At 37.5% G+C, this 26,422-nt stretch overlaps 1 protein-coding gene across 1 annotated transcript in view; it reads left to right on the top strand.

Moving 5' to 3' along the window:
- LOC108279510 (glutamate receptor ionotropic, kainate 2) overlaps positions 1–26,422 on the top strand; it is a 58,449-nt gene that overhangs the window by 2,233 nt on the left and 29,794 nt on the right. The window contains exons 2-6 of the mRNA XM_017493813.3: positions 15,799–15,966; positions 16,499–16,756; positions 18,111–18,292; positions 20,758–20,811; positions 25,778–25,951. Coding sequence (XP_017349302.1) covers positions 15,799–15,966; positions 16,499–16,756; positions 18,111–18,292; positions 20,758–20,811; positions 25,778–25,951 — 836 coding nt within the window. The remainder of the gene's footprint in view (positions 1–15,798; positions 15,967–16,498; positions 16,757–18,110; positions 18,293–20,757; positions 20,812–25,777; positions 25,952–26,422) is intronic.

Here is a 26,422-nt window from a genome sequence, read left to right on the forward strand (position 1 = left end):
TTTTACTTAATATTGTGATAAATTAATATTAAAAAAAAAAAACATTTTTAATAATTACATATTAAACAGTGCTGAATGGATGCCATTAATTTGATGTAATTAAATATATATCTTATAATAATAATATAATACAATTTCATCTTTGTCTTTGTAGGCATTAAAAGTACCATCAAAGACGGTTTAACATTGTTTTGTTTATTTTATGACTGTTTTGCGGACAGTTTGTTAGCTAAATTATATATCACGATACACATTGTATATCACAGAAATATCCTCAAGTATCGTGATTTGATATTTTTGTCATATCGCCCAGCCCTACATTGATCCAAGGTTTCATTTTTTCTCAGTGCACTTACAGTATGTCTTAGCTGACGTTTTGCCAAGCCCTTAAGCCAGCTAATCAAATGTCTGTGTGTATAGAAGATTTAACCCCCAGCCTAATATTAATGCATATTATTTAGGAACCTCAATGAATGATTCGGATCCTGCAGTGAACATATTAAGAAAGGCATGTAGTAAGCATTATAGATTATTTCTTCATACCAAATAAGGAATACAAATTCACTCAATTGGCAGACATAAATTTCTGAAGCATGTAGCTGAGAAATAGAAGATTAAGCATTTTGCTGAAGGGACCAGTAGTGGATTTGTGACAATCCTCTGGTTTCACAGCACAGAACATTAACCTCTGAGCTGCCAAAGGGCCTATTAAATTAATAAGTACAAATCAATATGCGCTCTGATTAATATGTTTTCTGCACAGCACTGACACTTACACTCATAGGTTGTCCCTCTAGGGCACGCTTTTATGTTCTGTGTATGGCAGAATGTTTCTCTATCACAGATGTTTCCAAGTAGAACACTTTTTGGAAGCTAAGACCCTTAATTAATTATCCAAAGAACACTTTAAAAACCCTTAAGGACCCTTTCCTTCTAAAGGCAATTTTATATAGTGCAATTCCACTGCTCTTTTATGATTATTACTTGTCACACTGTATGAGATGATCCCAGTAAGAATTCTATAGTGGACTGCACAATAACATGTGTTCTTAATGTCAGATTAATGAATGAGGATAGTTACTACATTCTGCCTTACTGGGTGACGCAGCACCGGTTCGTAGCCCTTTAACCAGAAAGCGTAAAAATAGTTTCACAACGTCATAATAGAAAATTAACTCTGAACAGAGCTTTTGCATGATAATTAGCTAGCTACACACCTGGAAGCTGTAAATAATCCTCAGTTTCTTTCCATGCCACGTCCCTTTTTGTCCTGTTGTGATATACTCTAATTGTGTTTAGGCATTAGAGCGACGTTCTGTCTGCTGCTGCAATCTAACACACTGCTCTTCTTTTAGTTGATATATATTTTGTTTATGTTTCACCATTGCCACTACTGTGTTTGTAGCTATCTTGTGCATTTTGTGTAATCCTCCTATTGTAGGAGTCCTCCTATTGGTGGATTTTAGTCAATTGTCTTAGCAGCAGTCACTCACATGCACAGAGTTGTGAACAAGACTTCTCCTGGCAGCACACTTTTCCTGTCAGGTTTTCTTTGTTCTCCTTTTGCTTTAATGTGGAGAGACTGTGCAGCTTACAGCTTTTGCTTACCAGATCTCAGCATGAAACCACCATATGCTATTCCTGTCAAACTTCTCACTCGCATGATAAACTACCAAAACCACTACAACCACTGTATGGTATGAGACAAATACAGTGGGGGAAATAAGTATTAATTACAATTAATACATTATCAAGAGATATGGTCAGATGTGATGCACCGATATCTAACAGGGCAGAGTGACACAAACAGAAGAAAGTGGTGTCTATCCTCTTTTGCATTCATGACCTCACAAACACCCATGATTGGCTAGTGTTTCTGTGAGTGACAGGCAAGATAGAGTATGCCATTCCTCCTACCCAGATTGCACAGCCAATTTCACTCCCTTGGCTCCTGGCCACAGATGGCTGTGACATCATCTGATTTCGAATTCGCAATATCTGGATGATAGGGTGAACGCTTTTCTGCTCAGGAGCAAGATGTGCTTCCATTGTAACCAGCATTTCAATAAGCATATGCAACTTACCAATGTAAAAACATAAGCTTACCTGTCCAGCTGCACAACGATATACATAATCCAGCCTACATAATGGAGCACATTATTTATATGGTAATGATATGATATGTATTTCTACAACAAAAGGAACCAGAATAGGCTGTTTGAGTCCCATTCATATGTCATTTTGTTAAAAGTGAACTGTGTTGTAATAACAGCTGGCCCAACTACAACTGTCTATCACATTTCGTGTTAATTAGGGCTTGGTAATGTGTACCGAAACAAACACAATGTTGGCATGACTCTATTTATATTGTGCAATTAACATAAGCAATGCAGTTATTCAATTATTCTTGAGCACTAAAACACACACCTGGCTCCAAATAATGTGTTTAAGAATTATCACCTACACTCTTAGCAAAGAAAAGGCTCTATATTGTACCCCAAAGGTCCTTTTTCTTGTAACAAATAGCAGAACTCATTTTGGTGCAATACACAGCCAGTTATAAAACGTTTTATAAAGAACCATAAACAAAAATGTCCATATTCATATCAATCATTACTTTTATACATTTGTACACATTTTTGCATTTGCATGGGACTTGAGCAGGGAGTTGATTCTCTTTGGAACATTCCGGAAAGCTTTCTATCTCCTATGTGATCTAAACTAACTATGTTTCAGAACAATGTCTTTCCCAAATCAAGAAACTGTTATTTAGGCTGTAGTTCACAACAATAGCCATTTAATAATAATTGATCAGATTTGATTTAGGTTTTGGGTTTGTTTCATTCCAGAAAGATCAGAAAAGTGCTATGAAAACACTATCAGAATCTGCTATTAAAACTGGGATGCCTTACAGAGCTACTTTGAGTCAAAATGAAATCCTTTAAGTGGCATGTCACTACATATGCCTGTATGAATTCCTGAGAATATTTTCTTTTAATAATGTTGAAAAAAAAATCATTTACGAATTATGAAAAACATGTGCAATGGACGTACACATTTTATAATATTTTTGGGGAGCTCTGAAGAGATACGCTGCTGTGTGCACAGTGCGCACTCTGTGTGAACTATATGGAGCTAAATGAAAGCATATTTCTTTTGTTTACACAGAAATATGGTAGAAATAAGCTTTTATTTGAAGCTCAGTAAGGCAGTCAGGCTAAAAACAAATAGTTATTTATAGTTATTAGTTTTTTATATTCTGTGAGCAGGGTTGCCAAGTTCAGATTTAGATATACACTTTAAATTAGAAAGGCTCACCACTGTTAACTAATTTTCTGCAAATAGACTGAGAACAATAAGAAAAATATGTCTACTGTCTTAATTAGTCAAGAAAATCGCCAAACAAAAAAAAAAAGCAAACAAAAAAAAAGAACCAAACAAACAAAACAGTTGTTCCCTCAATTTCTTCGCCTATATTCTCTATCTTGAAGTTAATGAGACTAGAAAATGTAGCTTGTCATGTGATTATAAAACCGCAAAGTTGCATGAGCAGGGTTACCAGGTTCTGGGAATAATATCTATCATTGCAGATCTAATCTGCAAATCAGAAATGCACTGTTAACTTGTTTCCCATCAGAAAGATTGAGAAAAATAAGAAAAATATGTCTAATGTCTACACACACACACACACACACACACACACACACACACACACACACACACACACACACAGTATATGTTAGTTAAGAACATCTGCAAGACAAGTTAATTCTGGTTATTGTTAAAAACTGCTGTTCCTCCACTATCTTAATCTCTAATCTCTATCTTGAAGTTTCTCATATGATTAAGAAACTCCTCTGTCCTTAAGACTTTCTTGTGTCTTAATGACTGTTACAAAGCACTGACACTGGAGATTTATTCCATAAATGTTAAATATATGTCTCCTAAAATAAGACATCAGTGCATCAACAGTGATAGATTATTTCATTGTTAAACAACACAGTTTGTTTGTACTCTTAGCCTTAGATAACATGGAGTCTGCCATACAAGCCCCTATTCATGGGCTTTTACTGTAGGAACAATAACATATAAGAATGAATGCATTAATACACATGTATCATTTATGTTACAGCCGGAACTACTGTCAGAGCTGCTGTTATAGAAAATGAGTCAACACATTCTGATTAAAAATCCCAACCATGCTGTTGTATAAATTGTTTTTAGTTATGATTAACAGTTATTTGATAAAGGTTCTATGTAGAACCGCGTAACAACAAAGGGTTTCCCTATTAAACGGAATTGTTTTTAGGAAGTTAAGTACTCTTGACTATCCTGTGAACAGAGACTCTTGGTTCATTTGAGAGTAAAGTGTCCACAGTAATACCACAGAATGCACTGTAGTGTTGAGAGAACACACATTTGACAGCACACTGCTCTCATTTACACAATTTACTTTCATGACCAAACACTGAGTCACTTACACTATCATTCATCAGATTACTCATCAGATTCCACACACACACACACACACACACACACACACACACACACACACACACACACACACACACACACACATACAGATGAACAAATATCAGTGGAAGAGTCCTCTAAAAATCTGTTGATCTAAATGCTTAGAGAGAGAGAGAGAGAGAGAGAGAGAGAGAGAGAGAGAGAGAGAGAGAGAGAGAGAGAGCTTTGAGTGAACACTAGGGTGGCATAATGTGGACCAAATGCCATGCTGTGATTCTGTTTGCAATTCATTTAATTTCCATTCATGGACTCTTGGCTTGACTTAGTAAAAATCTGACCTGATCAAATTTACATTTTACATTTGCTCATTCATCAAAGCATAGACACACTTGTGTTAGTCAGGATGCCCACAGCAGGTAAGAAATGTAGTGAATTGTTATATGGCTTAATTTTGTAATTAAAGCATTCTGTGATATACAGTCCCCTCCGAAACTATTGGAATGGCAAGGCCAAATCAGTTGCTTTTGTTGTAGAGTGAAGACATTTGGGTTTGAGATCAAAAGATGACTATGAGACGATAGTTTAGAATTTCAACTTTTATTTCCTGGTATTCATACCTAGATGTGTTAAACAACATAGAACATAGCACATTTTGTATCAGCACATAGCACATAATTTGTATGCAAGCAGAAATATTGGAACATGTGACTGACAGGTTTTTCTTGTTACCCAGGTGTGCTCTGTAAGATTTTTGAGTGTTTGAGCAATAAATAGGTCTGAACATCTACTCTTGGTTTTAGCCTTCGGTTTCACCTGCTAAAACTGCATTTGTTGTTAAAAAGGGTAAGCCAACATGAAGATCAGAGAGCTGTCTACGAGAGAAAAGCAATCCATTTTGAAGCTTAGAAAAAGAGGGAAAATCAATCAGAGGCACTGCACAAATATTAGGCATAACCAATACAACAATTGGGAATGTCCTGAAAAAGAAAGAAACCACTGGTGTCATGAGTGACAGACACCGAATGGGTCAGCCAAGGAAAACAACAACTGATGACAAAAATTGTGAGAGCTGTGATGAAAAACCCCAAAACAACATTCAGTGACATCACCAACAACCTCCACAGGGAAAGGGTGAAGGTCTCACAATCCATCATTCGAAGAACACTTTGAGAGCAGAAATATAGAGGCCAAACCACAAGATGCAAACCACTCATCAGCAGTAAGGATCAGAAATGCAGACTGAAATTCGTAAAGAACCAAGTTTAACCACTACCAGAATTATGGAAAGGCCAAAGTGTAGAGAAAGAAAGGATCTGCTCATGATCCAAAACATATAAGCTCATCTGTGAAACATGTTGGAGGTAGTGTCATGGCTTGGGCTTGCGTGGCTGCTTCTGGAACAGGATCACTAATCTTTATTGATGATGTGACTCATGATGGTAGCAGCAGAATGAATTCAGAAGTTTATAGGAACATTTTGTCTTCCAATTTACAGAGAAATGCATCCAAATTAATCAGGAGGAACTTTATCATACAGCAAGACAATGACCCAAAAGACACTGCCAACTCAACAAAGGACTTCATCAGGAGGAAAATGTGGAAGGTTTTAGACTGGCCAAGTCAATCACCAGACCTTAACCCAATTGAGTAGCATTTCACCTCCTGAAGAGGAGACAAACACCAACTGAAAGAGGCTGCAGTAAAAGCCGGGAAAAGCATCACAAAAGAAAAAAAACAACAATTTTTAATGTCAGTGAGGCACAGGCTTGATGTAGTTATTACAAGCAAGGGATATGAAACCAAATAGTGTTATTTATTTAAATTTTAAGTCTTATATGTACCAATACTTTTGTTCAGCTAAAATTGTGTGGTCTGATACAAAAGGTTCTATGTTTTATATTATTTAACATATCTAGATACAAATACCAGGAAATAAAAGCTTCCAGTAGTTTCGGAGGGGACTGTATCTGTATTGCAAAGATAATATTATAATAACTTTCCAAATTATATTTTGGGTGGCCATAATAAAGATGACCAAATCTCAGCAGGTATGCGCTTTAAAACTGTAGTACAGTGATTCATGGCACCTCACGGGAAGTAATAATTCACATGACATCTGTGTTTGTATTCTGTAGTAGACAAAGCGTCATGAGTGTGAATTCTAGCAACAGAAGGAAGATGATAGCTGCTATACATGCTACTTTATAGCTTAATATAAGAGAGACTAGAATTCCTGCACACCTCCTAACATCACATTTTTGGTATACAGATTCTCTCCAGGCACCCAGATGACACCTGTCGTTTTGCCTTTTGGGAGGTGTAGGTACTGTATCTACTTCCTATATGAGCACAAAACTGAATGCGCTTTAACTGAATTGGTCCTTTTCAGTGGCAGCTGGTGATTTTTAGAATAGGGGAAGCACAGCTGTCTGTTACTAAAGCAGTTATCTTTGTGCTCTATTTTATGAGAGAGATGAGAGGATTTCATTAGCAGACAAGCCCAGCACTACATGCGAATGGTCATAGCACTACCAGTCAGCCAATCAACTTTAATGTACCAAGAGAGCTGAAAAGACTTGTTTTTGCTCAATGACATTTGTCTGCCCTCTTGTTTGATTCTCAGTCTCTCCTCATATACAGTGCCCTTCACTAATATTGGCACCCTTGGTAAATATGGCAAAGACAACTGTGAAAATTGTCTTTATTATTTAACCTTTTGATCTTTTGTTAAAAAAAAAAAATCACAAAAATACTCTGCTCTCATGGATATAAAACAATTGAAAAACACAACACATGTTTATCAAAAAATATCTTGTTAAATATAGGTGTGCAACAGTTATTGGCACCCCTATGAATTCATATGAGAAAAATATATTTTATATATTTATATATTTTATATATATACTCCCATTTATATTTTACATTTTTTTAGTATACCTGGGTGACTAAGAACAGGAAACTGTTCAACCCTGACTTTCTGTTTCACAGGGGTGTAAAGTTAAGGTGAGACATAGGCCAAATTCCCTTTGTCATTCATAACAATGGGTTAGACCGAGGAATATAGCTATGATGTGCGGCAAAAGGTTATTGAGCTTCACAAAATGGGAAGTGGCTATAGGAAAATAGCACAAGCATTGAAAATACCCATTTCCACCATCAGGGCAATAATTAAGAAGTTCCAGTCAACTGGAAATATGAATCAACCTGGAATTGGACGTGTGTCTATATTGTCTTAACACACTGTGAAGAAGATGGTTCGAGTGGCCAAAAAATCTCCAAGGATCACAGCTGGAGAATTGCAGAAGTTAGTTGTGTCTTGGGGTCAAAAAGTTTCCAAAACTACAATCTGAATTCACCTACATCACCACAAGTTGTTTGGAAGGGTTTCAAGAAAAAAGCCTCTACTTTCATCCAAAAACAATCTTAAGCATCTTCAGTTTGCCAGACACTACTGGAACTTCAAATGGGAGTTCTATGGTAATGTTCTATGGTCAGATGTAACCAAAATAGAGCCTTTTTTGCAATAAACAGCAGTACCTCATGGAAAAGTACCTCATGCCCACGGTTAAATATGGAGGAGGATCTTTAATGTTTTGGGTCTGTTTTTCTGCCAGAGGACCTGGACATTTTGTTAGGATACATGGCATCATGGACTCTATCAATTATCAACAGATATTAATTGAAAACCTGACTGCCTCTGCCAGAAAGATTAAAATGGGCCGTGGTTGGATCTTCCAGCAGGACAATGATCCATAACATACATCAAAATCAACACAAAAATGGTTTACTGACCACAAAATCAAGGTTCTGCCATGACCATCCCAGTCCACTGACCTGAACCCCATAGAAAACCTGTGGGGTGACCTGAAGAGGAGAGTCCACCAGCGTGGACCTCGAAATGTGAAGGATCTGGAGAGATTCTGTATGGAGGAACGGTCAGATCCCTCGCCATATTCTCCAACCTTATCAGGCATTATAGGAGAAGACTCAGAGCTGTTATCTTGACAAAGGGAGGTAGCACAAAGTATTAACTAAAATGGTTCCAATAATTGTTACACACCTATATTTAACAAAGCTTTATATATATATATATATATATATATATATATATATATATATATATATATATATATATATATATATATATATTTGATAAACCTCTGTTGTGTTTTCAATTGTTTGATATCCATTAGAGCAGAGTATTTTTCTGAATTTTTTTGAACAAAAGATCAAAAGGTTAAACAATAAAGACAATTTTTCACAGCCTTCTTTGCCATATTTTCCAAGGGTGCCAATATTAGTGGAGATCACTGTATAAGAGCATCAAAAGGCCTTTCCAAAAGCATTAGGAGTGTCTGCCATGTTGTGCCAAAAAAAAACAAAAAAAAACAACTAACTGCTAGCTCAACTAACCATATTTCACTGATGCAGGTAGTCACAGCACATTTTTTTTCTGTATTATAAGTGTTAGGAGTTCATTAATAGACAATAATTGGCATAGTTCTCCACCTTAAAAAACAAGTAAATTAACTGGTAACTGACAAGATTGAAATTGATAACTGCTGTATATAAAAATATAATATATACTAGATTACATATTACGTTTATTGTTTTATTTAACGTGACTTAAAACTGGAAGTAATAGAAAATAAATACTGCAATATATATACAATTATTTTCAAATTGTATTTATGTTAATTAGTCTTAATTTATTCATTAACAAATACTTGTAAAAATGTTATTAATACTATTTAACAATTTGACTAAGCAGAAACATTTACTTTTCCTTAAGTCACGTTCAGTAATATTTAAAATGTCTTCAGTTATTGATTCATCACTCATTTGCATTTTTGATATTTATAGTTTATATATATTTATATTAGTTTTTATATTTATTTATTATTTATTATTTATTCAATAATCAAATAATGTTTTAAAGTGTGATTTTCTTTACTTCACCAGACCTTATTTCATCATACCTCTCAACAGTGAAAGTATATATGCGTTTATTTGCTTATTTAAGCTCAATTTTACTTGTTGCACATATGTACAAATAAATTTAATTTAGCATATGTGCATTCATCATTTATTGCAAGTGAGTATCTACATGCAGCTACAGTGTTTCCTCCCAATTTTCACACTCGTTTTGGATGTTTCAGAGCAGAGATGGATTGGGTATTAGCATTCATTGCACACAACAAACCTACAGGGAAAGGCTGAGGGACAGAGTGGGGAGTGAGAAAGCAGCTGCATGAATTCAGTACAATAGGTCAGGTTCAAACTCCCAGCTGAAAAAAAAACCTTGAAAGTCTAGTTGCTGTGAGATTTATAGTTTAGAGATCTGCAGATAACTGTACTCTAAGCTATACCTTGTCTGAGAACAGAATGCTGTCAGAGGAGTGAATGAAAATTAACCTTGTTCACTAAGACATGGAATCACCACCGCATTGATCCAAGCCATGTCATTCATATTTGTTTACTTTTTTACCCCCCTTAATTAGCAATACAAGAAATATATTGACAGCTTTGGGGATCCTCTTCAAAGTCGATGTGTGCAGATCACAGATAAACTGATCAAATTCAAAGACATCAGAAATGAAATTTTTATGTTGGGGGAAAAAAATATTGATTCCACCTTTAACGAGATCATTCTGAAAATATGGCAGGTTTTACATGGACTGCAGATTGAACATGAAACTATATGTGGCCTGATATTGAAGTGTATTGATTGTGCTGATATGTATACCACTTTCAATCTAAAGAATATAAAATGTAGAATATATCAGCCTCAGCAAAACAGCTCTGTTTTCTGCAGTGACCCTTAAACATTAATACAGGATTTTATGGTTAATAGTGAACTGTGTCAAATAAACAGATGCAGAATTTCAGATTAGAGACACATGTGAGGTTTTACTAAAACAAGCACTGACGGTAAAGATTCAGACGATCACAACCAGAACAATGTAAAAAGAAAAAAAAGCAAAAAAAAAAAAAAAAGAAAGAGAAAAAGTGTCAAACTAATCACAACTAAATTACTTTAATTAATTCAAAGAACTACTTAAACAGAGCTTCCAACTGTGCAATGCAAAAATAGTGGAGGTATTAAACATCAGGTGTACTCATATTCAATAGCATTGAAATGAAATCCTGCATAATTTGTCATTAATAATTGTACAGTAAATCTAGTAAAAGTCAGTAAATTTGATATATATATTTTTTATATATATTTTTTTTTACAGGTTTAATAAAATGATTGAAAAAACATTTCCACTGAACAAACCACTGAAAGTCATTTGAAATGTCATTTACACGACCCATGAAATGACACATATTGTATGATCTTCAGGGGATTCAGGTAAAATATAAGTAAGGAAGCTACATTCTGTGAAGCAAGTGATGGTGGATAAGCAGAAGAAAACCTCCTGACACAGGACAAGCACAGCGCTTGTGGTATTGGTTTAATGGATACAATTAATGAAGAATATAAAATATAGCATTTCTTCAAATATTTATTGACATGGCATATTATCTTCATTATCCTGGTCAGGTGTGCAGTGGAGCCAAAGTCAGATCTTGGGAATGCTGTTTCCCATGGAAAATCAGTATGATGGCAAAGGAATCTTAAAGGGCTAATCAATAACTTGAGAGTCCTTGAGGACATTTCCTTCATCTCCTTCATACCTCCCAATTCTTCTGTCTGTTGCTCTTTTTCTCTTTCTCATGCTTTCTCTCTCTCTCTCTCTCTCTCTCTCACTCTCTTGCTCTCTCTCTTTCTCACTCACACACACATACACCCACACACACATTTTCTATGACCTAAATGTTGTAAGTCAGGTGTCCCACAGAGCACTGGACAGTCTCTTTATTTAGGCTTGTCTGAGAATCATAATTGAGATCCATAGTAGGTCAGAATACAAACAACATTGTTTTCAGAGGCAGATCTGCACATCCTAACCAAAAGCAGAATGTCTAGACATATTTTGGGAAACTTTGTTTTGAGATTTTTGAGAATTGCATAGTAATAGTATAACTAAGAAAAATAAGGAAGTGCACTTTGTACCATAGCTTTGTTGAATTCAGATTGGTTGAGTAGTTTTCTACAACAGCAGCTCTGACAGGAAGGCAAATCACACATTTATTTTAATATGCTTTTTCCTAAAGCATTAATTATTCTATAGGAATGACTTAAACTTGGCTTGGTATAATAAATGCTCACATAATTTAAATCTAAAACTAAAATGAGTTCAAAAGAGAAAATTTGTTAAAAAGTATAACATATAATCGTTGCTACTAAGAGGCTGTCCATAACCAGAATGTTTATACATGTATAGAAAGAGACTTCACATCAGGGCTTTAAGTGGAATCTGTTCCTTTAAAATTTTCAGGGAAGAGGAGACATTGCTTTTTGCTTTGGTGTGACAAGCTTTATTTTTGTCTTGTTTATTTCAAGACGATGAAATGACTGTTTATATGGAACTAACTTGTTTTGAGTATATTAACAGTAAATGTAACAAAACATTTTGGGACACTTTGGATTTTTGCAATAGGACAAACTCTATGCATACAACCCCATCATTGATCCCCCCCCCCCCCCCCCCCCCGCTATAACACCGTGCAAGACTTCACAGAAAAACAATGCAAACAAACGAGTATAAGCCTTCAGCGCTGTGTCGTGTTTACTTCTCCTTTCCTTTCTTATCTGACATAGCTCTGCTTTCTCTGATATTTATGTCTTTTCTGTAAAACCATCTGAGACCCACTGCAGAGATGGAGCCTACTAATCTCTGATAGCTATCTATCCTTGTTCAATAGCTGCTCAGCTGTGGACTCTCATCTCAAGCTGGGTGAAAGATTGTAAAAGCCTCAGGTGCTCCAGAGACTTGACCTTTGCCTGGGACTCAAATACGGCAGAAATGAAGATGAAATTTAGCAGCTCAAAGGATTATGATAGCAGTGTTGTTAAAATGTGAGCATATAATAAGAGAGAGGTAGAGATAGAGATCTTTGAAAGTGTATGAAATGTTAAAAACTGTATTAAGGTAGCACTGCAGTCTCATAGATCTGGGGTCTAATTGTGTAGTTTCACATATTTCCCCCATGAACATATCCCCGGTTACATACCATCTGGAATTTCCGTTTTGCTCCCATGTTGGTAGGTAGACTTTTCACCTAGGTGTGAATGAATGTGTGACTGTGTGTGTGCTTGGTGCCTTGCAACAGACTGGCATCCTATCTTGGGTGTATTCCCACCCCATTCTCAATGATTCTGCATCCTCTCTGACTCTAATCAGGATAAAACAGTTACTGAAAATGAATGGATGAATGGACCTTTTTCCCGAATCCTAAAAAAATAAAGATTCACACATATGCCCACATTCAACAGGAAAGAAGGCTACCATTCAGTGTGTCAGAGAGACTGTCCTGTCCAAGGGTAGATAAACACAGAGAGCTGAGAATGGTGTTCTCAAGGGTAGTTTGACTGTGTTAATATACCCTTCACACACTCACATTTAGTGCATAATGAAAACAAAAATGGGTCAAATATTATGTCCTCTGAAGTTAAAACATGTGGATGTCCTCTACTACAATAATAGCTGCAGTAGCTTATAAAAGCTGCTTGAATTGTAATCATTTTGTCTCCTTTACTCCTTTACAAGCACCATGCAATAAACATCAATTCTAAAAGCAACAAAGGAATAAAGTATTATTTCTGCTAAATTTAACCTAAAAGAAAGTCTTGTTTGTTTGTTTTTTTGCAGCACATGTTTTGAAAGCAGAATAACTTTTTCCATAAAAGTATTTTAAGCTTTTGCTCTCAGGCATTAGAAATAGCTGTGTTGCAGTCATTCATATGTTTATATTTGAAATAGGATAAGATAATATATTACGTGATGTTAAAACAATTCAATAAAAGCATAAAATATGAGTTTTCAGCTTTAACTGGAGCTTAAAATGAGCCACTACAGGGCATATTTATGGTCTTGAGGTTCATTAGGGACTTGTGTCAGACGGTTAAACATGGAAATATTTTGTTCAGAGAGTTTGCTCACAATAGAATACATAGGGACACAATGAATGAAGAACTGTTTGAAGACAAAGCTTTCTATTTTCACATAAAGCTCCAAAACGTGCTCAATGGGCTTTGAAATACAGATTTAAATTCCTACAAAATTACTGATAATTTGCCATATGGAAGAGCATATACAGTACTGTACTGTGTGTGTGTGTGTGTGTGTGTGTGTGTGTGTGTGTGTGTGTGCGTGTGCTCATTGGACTCACTGTCAGTTCATGAAACCAGTTTAAGACGACTTTTGCTTTGCGACATGGTGCATTATCATACTAGAAATAGACATGGTGCACATGGTTAGCAAAAATGCTCAAAGAGTCTGTGGCATTCAAGCGATGATTGATTGGTATTAATAGGCTCAAAGTGTGCCAAGAAAACATTCCCCACACCATTACACCACCTCCACCAGCCTGGACTGTTGACACAAGTCAGGTTGGATCCATGGATTCATTCTGTTGGTGCTAAATTCTGACCCTACCATCTGTGTGCCTCAGCAGAAATCAAGATTCATCAGACCAGGCTATGTTTCTGCAGTCTTCATCTGTCCAGTTTTGGTGAGCCTGTGGCCACTGCAGTCTCAGCTTTCTGTTCTTGTCTGACAGAAGTGGAACCCGACGTGGTTTTCTGTTGTAGTCCATTCATCTCAAGTTTTGACGTGTTGTGCATTCTGAGATGCTTTTCTGCTCCACACAATTGTACAGAGTGGTCATCTGAGTTACTGTAGCCTTTCTATCAGCTAGAACCAGTCTAGACATTCTCTGTTGATTTCACTCATCAACAAGGCATTTCCATCAACAGAGCTGCTGCTCACTGGATGTTTTTTTCCTAAACTCTAGAGACGGTTGATGTGAAAATCCCAGGAGATCAGCAGTTATAGAAATACTCAAACCAGCCCATCTGGCACCAACAATCATTCCACAGTCAAAATCACATTTTTTCCTCATTCTGATGGTTGATGTGAACATTACCCAAAACTGCTGGCCCGTAACTGCTTTATTTTATGCATTGTTCTGCTGCCAGACAATTGGCTCTGTGATATCTGATATCATATATCAGTTACTATCAGTTAATGTTCACATCAAACGTGAAAAAAGTGTCATCTCATTGACTATTTGTTGGTGTCATATGGGATGGTTTGGCTATTTCAGAAACTGGGATATTCTTCTGGGATTTTCACACACACGCACACACACACGCACACGCACACAAATCAAAACTTGAGGCACAGACACGCATCTCAACAGATGGACTACAACAGTAGAAGACCACATTGGGATTCACTCCTATTAGCCAAGGACAGGAATCTGAGGCTACAGTGAGCAATTGAAGGCAAGCCTGTACCCGCTCAAGCCTCAGATTCCTGACCACATGTCTCTGACCATAAAGGAACATATAGTAAAACTATGATTACTTATGTATCCCCTTCACATGCTCTGAACCATGGAGCAAAATGTCAAGGATCATTTTAAGAGTGCCACACACTGAAGGAGAAAGAAAAATAAAATTGGGAAGCTAAGTGAGAGAAGCATCGATGATGTGGCATAGAGGTAACACTGGTACTGAAAAACAAAGATATGAATAGAGTGTCCCTTCTTAAAACATGGAACATGCATACTATACATAATTTGATTGTATGTAATATACAGTCAGAAATTCTAGACATCCTGGTTGTTTTACACAGCGTCATAAGCACCTTTTCATTATTGGGTGTTACTGGTTGCACACAGAGAGAGAGAGAGAGAGAGAGAGAGAGAGAGAGAGAGAGAGAGAGAGAGACTGATCATAGATCATCCCAGATTGTACTTTATCGATAATGTATTTCCTTGGTAAATCACATTCACTGGTGTATAGACATTTCACACTTAAAAAATTAATTGCTTTCTACATACATAGCTATCAGGGGAATTAGCAATAATTGAGAGCTTCAATCTTTGGCAAGCAATCGATTTCTCACTGCTCTGTGGTGCAATACACTTGAAAATGTCACTAAATGTAAACTGTTTATATAGTGTGAATATAAAATTGAATCATCACTTTGCGTTTACATTTATCCATCTGGTTGACACTTTTATCCATAGTGGCTTATAACTGAGACAGGGTATACTTGAGTGGTTGAGAGTTAAGGACCCCGCTGTGACAGTTTGGCAGTGCTAGGATTTAAACCTTCTGACCAGTAGGCTTTAGTAGACCAGTAAGTCTTAACCACTGAGCCACCACTGTATTTAAAACACTTAATCCTAATCTCGTTTCTGCAACAGGAGGGATTTTTGAGTCTATTGAGAGTGGTCCTTCTGGTGCTGAGGAACTGGCCTTCAAATTTGCACTGAACACCATCAACAGGAACCGGACGCTGCTGCCCAACACCACGCTCACCTACGACATCCAGAGGATCAATGTCTTTGACAGCTTTGAGGCCTCAAGGAAAGGTGGGGGAAAAGAATGCTTTACAACCAAAGCCACAGAGCGGTTTTGTTTCTGGAGTACATTTAAAAATATGATTAAAACTGGAATATACTTCATCTTACAATGATCACTAATAGCGTTGAGGCTTTGGGAGTGGAGTTGTTTTATATTATAATATAATCCTAATTATGCCCTTTTGTTCCCCTGAGGCTCTGTTCCCCTTTTTCGGGCGATGGTAGAAACCACATAATGAACGTGCATTAGAGCCTAATCGGTGGCCTCTGAGGTGGCTATTGTTATTTACAAAACGTCATGCATAAAATGAAGACAAAATAATCGGCATTCACGTATTCCAGTTTCCAACTGTGCCTGCTTTTGTGCCTGCTATACTACAGACTACACATGCAAATGTTTTGTGTAGCTGTTTTTTAAGTTTCTACCACTATGCTAGACATTGGTCACAGTTCTATGAGTCTAAAGACCTACATTTTTAGATAATTGATTAAATTAAATCATTTTTTGTCATGACTGACATACTTTACCTTCTCTCAGCAGCTTGTGAGCAGCTTTCTTTAGGTGTGGCAGCCATATTTGGGCCATCACACAGTTCCTCAGCCAATGCAGTGCAGTCCATCTCCAATGCACTAGGAGTGCCACATATCCAGACCAGATGGAAACACCAAGTGTCAGATAATCGCGACTCATTCTACGTTAGTCTCTATCCTGACTTCTCCTCTCTCAGCCGTGCCATCCTGGAGCTCGTTTACTTCTTCAGGTGGGAGACAGTTACAGTGGTGTACGACGACAGCACGGGTGAGTAGGGCAGATAATAGGCAATGTAATAGATCATGCAACAAATAATTAGGGGTTTGGCAATAAAATGATATTTCAAGATCTGCTAAAAAGATGCAAGCACCCTCTTAACACATTGAGGTTGTAGTGTTAAATGTCAGTGAATGTTTTTTTTTAACTGTGGAGGCAGATATTGTGATATACTTGTGTTCTACAATTATTACACAGTGAATTTGGTGAAATATGAGGATATTTACATTTATAACATTTATCAAAAAAGATGGTTTCATTGAAAATGATGAATGAAATCAAAGAAAATGATGATGATGGACATGATTCTGATCCTGCTATGCAGTTTGTTCTCAGAGATTAAATTGCATCTCCTTTGACAATTCAGTCCATTGATTAAGTTACACCTCAATAATTAAGGATGTCAATTACTTTCTGTCCTTACTTAATTACTGTTTATTATAATATAGGATACAGAAGGCATTCTATTAAACTCATCAATCCTCAAACCTGTTTTTGACCATATTCAGTAGAAAATAGAGCGGATAAATTTAACTAGTGAAATAATACTGAATTATGCTAAAGAAAAAGTGTATCTTTCAACAATTTTAGGTCACTACCACATCAGTCTCTACTCTCATTTCAAATTTTAATTGCGTTTAATGATGTAGTATAAGTTCAGTGCAGAGTCCTTTTCTTCCTGTAATAGCCTTTTGTGCGTTATTGTAGATGTGTGCATACAAGATGAATGAAATGAACATCTCTGAAGAGGAATATTTACTGAAGAGTTATCATTTGAATCGAAATGATATTAAATACAACATTTATATTGTTAATACAAAACAACAGCACAAAGACAACAACACCACTACCATCACCACCACCACCAACAAAAAACATGGAAAAACTGTTCCATAATAATAGAGATATGTGCAAGTAATAACTTAAATATAAAGAACTAACTTGAAATATTTTAAATGAGCTGGTCATTAAATGAAAAATAATATTTGATTTCAATTGTACTTACACATTAATTCGTATGAATGAAATACTGTATAACTTTGTGTAAATTTAATTTCAGAGAAATGGTAACATATACATATATTCCATGAAACAAATATTATATATGATATTATATCCAACACATACACATTACGAATATTTTTAATTATATAGATAACACCCGGTTTTTCTTGGCTCATGATTAAATGGGTATTTCTTATCCTCTTAGCAAAAAAAATCTCATTAGAGAAGACTATGTGTATAGTATTTATATAGCTGTGGAATATCGCTCAGTAGGCGAATGTGTGTAGAATGCATAAATGCCTTAACTGTTCTCTCTCTCTCTCCCTCTCTCTCTCTGTAGGTTTGATTCGTCTGCAGGAGCTGATCAAAGCTCCCTCTAGATACAACATCCGTCTGAAAATCCGCCAGCTCCCTGCAGAGACTAAGGATGCCAAACCACTTCTTAAAGAGATGAAAAAAGCAAAAGAGTTTCACGTCATCTTTGACTGTGGCCATGAGATGGCTGCGTGGATACTCAAGCAGGTCTGTTTGATTTTCTCTCTATACTTTAGCCCTTCCTTTCTCACTTCTCCTATCTGTTTTTTTTTCTTTTCTTTTTTTTAAGTTGTAACCACACCAATTTCTAGCTTGTGAAGTGAATTTTGTAATGTGTTTTCATGAGAATTTTGCCACAGTTTTCTCTACTTATTTTTTTTTAAACAAGTAGATTGTTTTCAATGAGACCAGAAGATTAATGGCACAACAATATCGGATAATAAAGGACATATGGACATATAATAAATCAGGAAACTGACAACTAAAGTCAAAACATTGAAAAACACCAAGCAAGAAAAACAAAAAAAATGTGGCTTATAAATGCTTAAACTAGGTGGGGTAATTAATCAATATTCAAAATGCGCCACAATTTCTAGTTCACTAATTAAATCTAAGCAAATTTGTGATATTGACCATGTTAACTCGTTTGTACAAAAGGTCAGATTTACCATGAGCTTTATCCTTTACATTGAAGCATATGTTCACACGACGCATTGATGGTTTTAATCCAAATGGTTTTACACAATATATATACACACTGATCACCCATAACATTGAATATCAGCCATAACATTAAAATTCACTAACAGGTGAAGTGAATAACACTTATCACAACACAATTATCTTGTTACAATGGCATCTGTCAATGGGTAGGATATATTATGCAGCAAGTGAACAGTTGGTTCTCGAAGTTGAAATGTTTGGAAGCAGGAAAAATGGGCAAGCATAAAGATCTGAGTGACTTTGACAACTGCCAAATTGTGATGGCTAGACAACTGGGTCAGAGCATCTCCAAAACAGCAGGTCCTGGTATGCAATGGTTAGTACCTAACAAAAGTGGTCCACAGAAGGACAACCAGTGAACCAGCGACAGGGTCATGGGCACCCAAGGCTCAATGATGTGAGTGGAGAGTGAAGGCTAGCCCATCTGTTCCGTCTGTCACAGAAAAGCTACTGCAGCACAAATTTCTGGAAAAAAATGCTGTTTATGATAGAAAGGTGTCAGAACACACAGGGCATCACAGCTTGCTGCGTACAGGTCTGTGTAGCTGCAGACCAGTCAGACTGCCTGTGCTGACCCCTGTCCACAGCCAAAAGTGTCTACAATGGGCAAGTGCACATAAAACTGGGCCATGGAGCAATGGAAGAAGGTGGCCTGGTCATTTTCTTTTACAACATCTGGATGGCCAGGTGTGTGTGTCACTTACCTGGGGAAGAGATGGCTCCAGGAAGCACTATGTAAATAAGGCAAGCAGGCAGAGCAGTGTGATGCTCTGGGCAGTGTTCTGCTGGGAAACCTTGGGTCCTGGCATTCATGTGGATGTACCACTTACCCAAACCAAGTACACCCCTTCATGGCAATGGCATTCCCTAATAGCAGTGGCCTCTTTCAGCAGGATAATGCGCCCTGCCACACTGCAAAAATTATTCAGGAACGGGTTTGAGGAACATGACAAAGAGTTCAAGGTGTTGACTCTGCCTCCAAATTTCCCAGATCTCAATCCAATCGCATATCTGTTGGATGTGCTCGACAAACAAGTCCGATCCACGGAGGCCCCACTTCGCAACTTACAGAATTTAAAGGATCTGTTGCTAACGTCTTAGTGCCAGATACCACAGAACACCTTCAGAGGTCTAGTGGAGTCCATGCCTCGGCAGGTCAAGAGTTATTTTGGTGGCACAAGGGGGACCTACACAATATTAGGCAGGTTGTTTTAATGTTATGGCTGATTGGTGGGTGATATGGCTGATAGTTGGGTGGTCACATTATTATTTGTTAATTTAATTTGAGCATTTACTGAAAACAGAAGTTATGGTGATGCATAGAGTCATTGAGAAACAACATCATTTTACACCCTTAGGAGCATATTAGCACTGAATGATCTGTGGCAGTACAAAAAAGAATTTGCAATAGATATATTTCAGATTTACATAGCCAAAAATATTAAAACAATATATAAAATATAGGCCACCTTCTGCATGTCATATATTTTATGTTTATTTGCCCCTTGTATTTAATCATGCCTGTTAATATAAACAGCGGAATTAATTGTTTCCCTGACACACTTATATTTTTTCTAGTGGAAATCTGTTGTTAATCAGCAACGTCAAACTATTAACATAATCAAATTCTACAATTTATCCAAAGGGCATAGAGAGGAGGAAGAAAAATAAACCCTGTGATTAAATATAAGCGCATTAATAAATGCATACCCTCTGGAGAGACAGGTTCAATACTGATGAGTACAAGGTTATGTTTATTTTTGATTCAGTACAGTCTTGTATATAAGACAAAGAGTGTAATTCTAATGCTAGAATTTCACTCAACCACATAGTGTGAAGGTGCATCAATAATGTTTCCTTGTATTTAGGTAGTGTTCAGGTAAAGTACATTTGGAGTGTGTTTACATGTTTTTACATGTATTTACATGTTGTTGTGTTGTGTTGTATAGGCTCTCTCTATGGGGATGATGACAGAGTATTATCACTACATCTTCACAACACTGGTGAGACATATCACACACGCACACACAAACACGCACACGCACACACACACACACACACACACACTTGTATAGCAGAAGCTGCTTATACAAATTTATGACAGAGAAATACATTTTTACAGTACACTTGCCAATAAATTTGGACTGAACTGCCAATATGAGTTCATAATTGTATCATTTCACATAATGCCATTTTGAGTGACAATTAGGTGCAGAACACTATGGAAAATCTATAGTATGATGACCTGACAACCCCATATCATGGACTCTGGTGCATCTGCATACAAAGTAATAAATTTTCAAAATAAATTACATGAAAAAATAGTGTAGAAGCAGTGTAAGTATTATATTATTAGTTTTGGGGAACTGACTGAATATTTTAAAATCAAGTGTGTTGAGTAGGTTACTCTTATCATATTAAATTCCCATTTCTCTTATTTTTGCCAGGTATAACCCTAACTTAAGAAATAATATGCAAAAGAATGGTAGCAGACATACAACAATGTCATTGCTTTTACCAGTATAGCATAATGGCAGTGATGCAACGATTTCAGATTTCACTCCTATAGACTGCACCCATGTACAGTATTTAGCCTTGCTGTCATAGTGTTTGTCTTTGGAGTTGGTCAGTTATTTTGTAAAATATGAGAGATTGGGACACTAAAGGAGAGGCGATCCAGCAAGCTGTCACGATTTCCCCTCATGCTATGCGCTGGAGCACGTAGCACACTCTGAAGGGCAAGCACGCGATTCCGGGTTTTCAGTGACTTTGTTTACTTTGTACGCGTGCATCTGTTATGGTTTATGTCCTGTCTCCACCCCTGTATTGTCATTGGTTGTTTCCCGTATCTGTCATCATTAGTCTCAGCTGTTTTATGTTCACCCTTTATTATGGTTGTCATTTAAACCCCTCATGTCACTTTATACTTCGTGAAGTATTACATGAGTTTTCCGTGTACCAAGCCGTTGTTCATCATGTTTTGCGTCATAGTTTTGATCCTGTTCTCATCCACGTTTCTCGATTCCTGTTTAGCCTTGTTTATGCCTGTTTGCCAATCGCCTGACCTATTGCCTGTTTTTGACCACGCTATTGTCTCGTGATTTTAATTTGTCTGCCTATCTCTACTCTAATAAAGCTCTTATCTGCATTTGTGTCCGTCCTAAGCCCACATTACATGCTAACTTTTTTGTTAAAACTTATTTATTTATTTATTTATTTATTTTTATTGGTCGGTTAGGTGTTCACGGAAGAGTTGGGTCTTTAGCTGTTTTTTGAAGCTGGTGAGAGATTCTGCAGTCCAGATTGAGGTTGGAAGTTCATTCCACCACTGAGAAACAGTTAGTTTGAATGTCTTGAAAGGCACCTTGAGTAGGTACTACTAAGCGTCGGTCGCTAATCGATCGCAGATTGCGTGAGGGAACGTAAGCCTTCAGGAGAGTTGAGGTAGGGGGTGCTGTTCCAGACAAGGTATTGTAGGTGAGCATCAAGGCCGTGAATTTGATACGGGCGCCTACAGGAAGCCAGTGGAAGGAGATGAAGAGGGGTGTGACATGGGTTCTCTTGGGCTGGTTGAAGACGAGGCGTGCTGTTGCGTTCTGAATCATTTGAAGGGGTTTGATGGAGCTGGCTGGGAGGCCCGAGAGTAGTGTGTTGCAGTAGTCCAGTTTAGAGATAACAAGAGCCTGGACTAGTATCCGTGTAGCCTGTTCGGTGAGGTAGGGTCTGATTTTCTTGATGTTGTACAGGATGAACCTACACGACCGTGCAGTTGTTGAGATGTGGGCTGTAAAGGTCAAGCTGTTATCAAGAATCACCCCAAGGTTCCTGGCCGTCCTGGTTGGCTTGAGTGTGGTTGAGCTGAGATGTACAGTGAGGTTGTGGTTGATTGAGGGACAGGCTGGGATGACGAGAAGCTCAGATTTTGCCAGGTTGAGCTTAAGGTGGTGTTCCCTCATCCAGACCGAGATGTCCGACAGGCAAGCAGAGATACGCGCAGAGATGGATGGATCGTTAGGCTGGAACGACAAATAGAGCTGGGGGTCATCAGCATAGCAATGATATGAGAAGCCATGAGACTCAATCACCTGCCCTAGAGATGTAGTGTAGATAGAAAAGAGGAGTGGACCCAGAACTGACCCCTGTGGAACGCCAGTTGTGAGTTGCTGAGTTTCAGAAATAACTCCCCTGATACCTTGAAGGATCTGTCTGAGAGATCGGATTCTACACAGCACAGAACCATTCTGGTGATGCCCAGGGTAGAGAGAGTTGACAGGAGGATCTGATGGTTCACAGTGTCGAAAGCAGCAGAGAGGTCGAGTAGCATGAGCACAGACGATCTAGAGGTTGCGCTTGCTAGTCGTAAGGCTTCAGTGACGGAAAGCAGAGCAGTCTCCGTGGAGTGATTGCTCTTGAAGCCAGACTGCTTGGTGTCCAGGAGGTTGTTCTGTGTGAGAAAATTGGAGAGTTGATTAAAAACGGCTCTTTCAAGAGTTTTGGAAAAAAAAGGGAGGAGGGAAACGGGTCTGTAGTTGTCAACTACAGCAGGGTTAAGTGATGTTTTTTAAGCAGTGGGGTAACCCGGGCCTGCTTAAATGAGGTAGGGTATGTGCCAGTATAGAGGGATGTGTTAAAGATGTGCCAACAAGTTTCAGAAACAGAAACAATGCTCCCCTTACTTTTTCAGAACCTTGCCATTCCCCAAACCTTTTGCTTACTTGACAATACGTTCACTCACTCCCCCCATAATATGCATGATGCGTGGGCACCTGTGACTGATCACTGAGTTTACTATGATTACTAGTTACCAACTGGTTATCAGAAATGAGCTGATTGCTTTTGGAAGGGAAGTGACATAAAAAATATCATTTGTCAAAATTATTTGATTATTGCTTTATGTAATGCTATTTTTATTCATGAAACAAAATGCACAGGTATAAATGATCTCTATGTAAATAATCTCTGGAACACAGGCATGATCTGACATGAATTAATTACTGGATCTGTGTCTGTCAGTGCTGTGTAGTTGAAACCTCTCCAGCTCTTTTTCTCTGTAAAACATGGCCGTCCTTGAAGGACGTTCAGTAATCATGCCAGCTATCAAAGGCTGCCAGACTACATTCTCACTCATTCTCTTTTTTTCCATCTCAGTACAAACACAGTACAGTACACACACACACACACACACTTTTATACTATATACTTTATATAAAACGATCCTATTTGTGGTCAGAGTAGCAGTAAATCACCATACCATAAAAAGTCTGTGAATTTTCTATATTTCTGCATAAATATGACCTAAAACACCATAAGATTTTCACACAAGTCAAATTGATAAAGAGAACCAATTAAACAAATGAGATGAAAATATTATACTTAGTCACGTATTGATTGAGGAAAATGATCCAATATTACATATCTGTGAGAGGTAAAAGTATGTGAACCTTTGTTTTCAGTATGTGGTGTGACCCCCCCTGTGCAGCAATAACTGTAACTAAACATTTGGGGTAACTGATGATCAGTCCTGTACATCGACTTGGAGGAAGTTTAGCCAATTCCTCAGTACAGAACAGCTTCAACTCTGGAGGGTTTCCTCACATGAACTGCTTGCTTCAGGTCTTTCCACAACATTTTTATTGGATTAAGGTCAGGACTTTGACTTGGCCATTCCAAAACATTATCTCAAGAGATAATAACCAGTCAAAACCATTTTTGGTAGAATGACTTGTGTGTTTAGGGTCGTTGTCTTGGTGCATGACCCACTTTCTCTTGAGATTCAGATCACAGACAGATTTCTCTTTTGCTGGTATAATACAGAATTCATTATTCCATCAATTATGGCAAGTTGTCCTGGCCCAAATGCACTAATAGAGGCTCAAACCATGATACTACCACCACCATGTTTCACAGATGGAATGCAGTGTTTTCATTTCTCCATACATAATATAACACATCACATTTAAACCAAAAAGTTCTAAATTGGTCTCATCAATCCACAAAACATTTTTTCAATAATCTTCTGGCTTTTCCACGTGATCTTTAGCAAACTGGAGATGGGCAGCAACGTTCTTTTTGGAGAGCAGTGGCTTTCTTCTTCCAACCCTGCCATGCACATCATTGTTGTTCAGTGTTCTCCTGAAGGTGAACTCGTGAATATTAACATTAGCCAATGTGAGAGAGGCCTTTAGTTTCTTAGAATTTACCCTGGCTCCTTTGTGACCTCGTAGACTATTACACGTCTTGCTCTTGGAGTGATCTTTGTTGGTTGATCACTCCTAGGGAGGGTAACAATAGTCTTGAATTTCTTCCATTTGTACACAATCTATCTATCTGTAGACTGGTGGAGTCCAAACTCTTTAGAGATGGTTTTGTAACCTTTTTCAGCCTGATGAGCTTCAGCAACTCTTTTTCTGTGGTTCTCAGAAAACTCATTTGTTCATGCCTGATACACTTCCACAAACATGTGTTGTGAAATCAGACTTTGATAGATCCCTGTTCTTTAAATAAAACAGGGTGCTCACTCACTCACACCTGATTCTCATCCATTTATTGAAAACACGTGTCTAATTTCACCTTCAAATTGACTGCTAATCGTAAAGGTTCACATACTTTTGCCACTAACAGATAGATAACTAATTTTCAAGCACCACTGTAAGTATGGCCCAAAAAGAGAATAGTCCAGATAAACTGGGAAAATAAAGCATATGAACACAATATCTATCTATCATTATATTGCATTATACAGTATTGCATTGTTGCTAACATGAATTTCAAGTGGTTAATGTTACATTATAATACCACCTTACCATTATACACAATATTACAATTAATATAATGTATTGTACTCTTGTCGATTATGGTGTAATTCTTTTTCAATAGTAAATATTCAACAGCATTACTGCTTATTTTGATGTTAATATGGTGAAAACAAATTATTTAGATTTATATTCTAATAATCTTATGATATCCTAGGATTTGTTTGCATTAGACATGGAGCCATACCGCTACAGCGGTGTGAACATGACCGGGTTTCGGATCCTAAACACGGAGAGTGCTCAGGTGTCTTCAATCATAGAAAAGTGGTCTATGGAGAGACTACAGGCCCCTCCGAAACCTGACTCAGGACTACTGGATGGATTCATGACGGTGAGACACAGAGAACAAAAGCACTCTTATGTATCGTATCAGTTTATGTTGTATTTACAGCTTAATCAATAACGTGTTAAACCGCTGCATGTATATCACAGGCTGCTGGTGTGAAGTAAAAAGAAGGATTGCTTTGAGAGTAAATGGCTTTTGCACAGTAAATAGGGGATCAAGCAACGGGGAACACATGCATGCTTAATTTGGCTGCATTCACACACACTGTCTCTACAGGTAGCTGATGTGAGAGCCAAGGTCACCACATGGTGTTAGACATAATGACCATTTATCATCTCTGCCATTCAGTCTCATGCTCTATAAAGAGACTCCCTACCAAAACCATTTCAGGTGTGTGTGTGTGTGTGTGTGTGTATGTGTGTGTGTGTGTGTGTGTGTGTGTGTGTGTGTGTGTGTGTGTGTGTGTGTGAGAGAGAGAGAGAGAGAGAGAGAAGAAAGAAAGAGTGAGAGAGAGAG

Source organism: Ictalurus punctatus, chromosome 19 (genome assembly GCF_001660625.3).
Source record: "Ictalurus punctatus breed USDA103 chromosome 19, Coco_2.0, whole genome shotgun sequence".
NCBI classification, from domain to species: domain Eukaryota; kingdom Metazoa; phylum Chordata; class Actinopteri; order Siluriformes; family Ictaluridae; genus Ictalurus; species Ictalurus punctatus.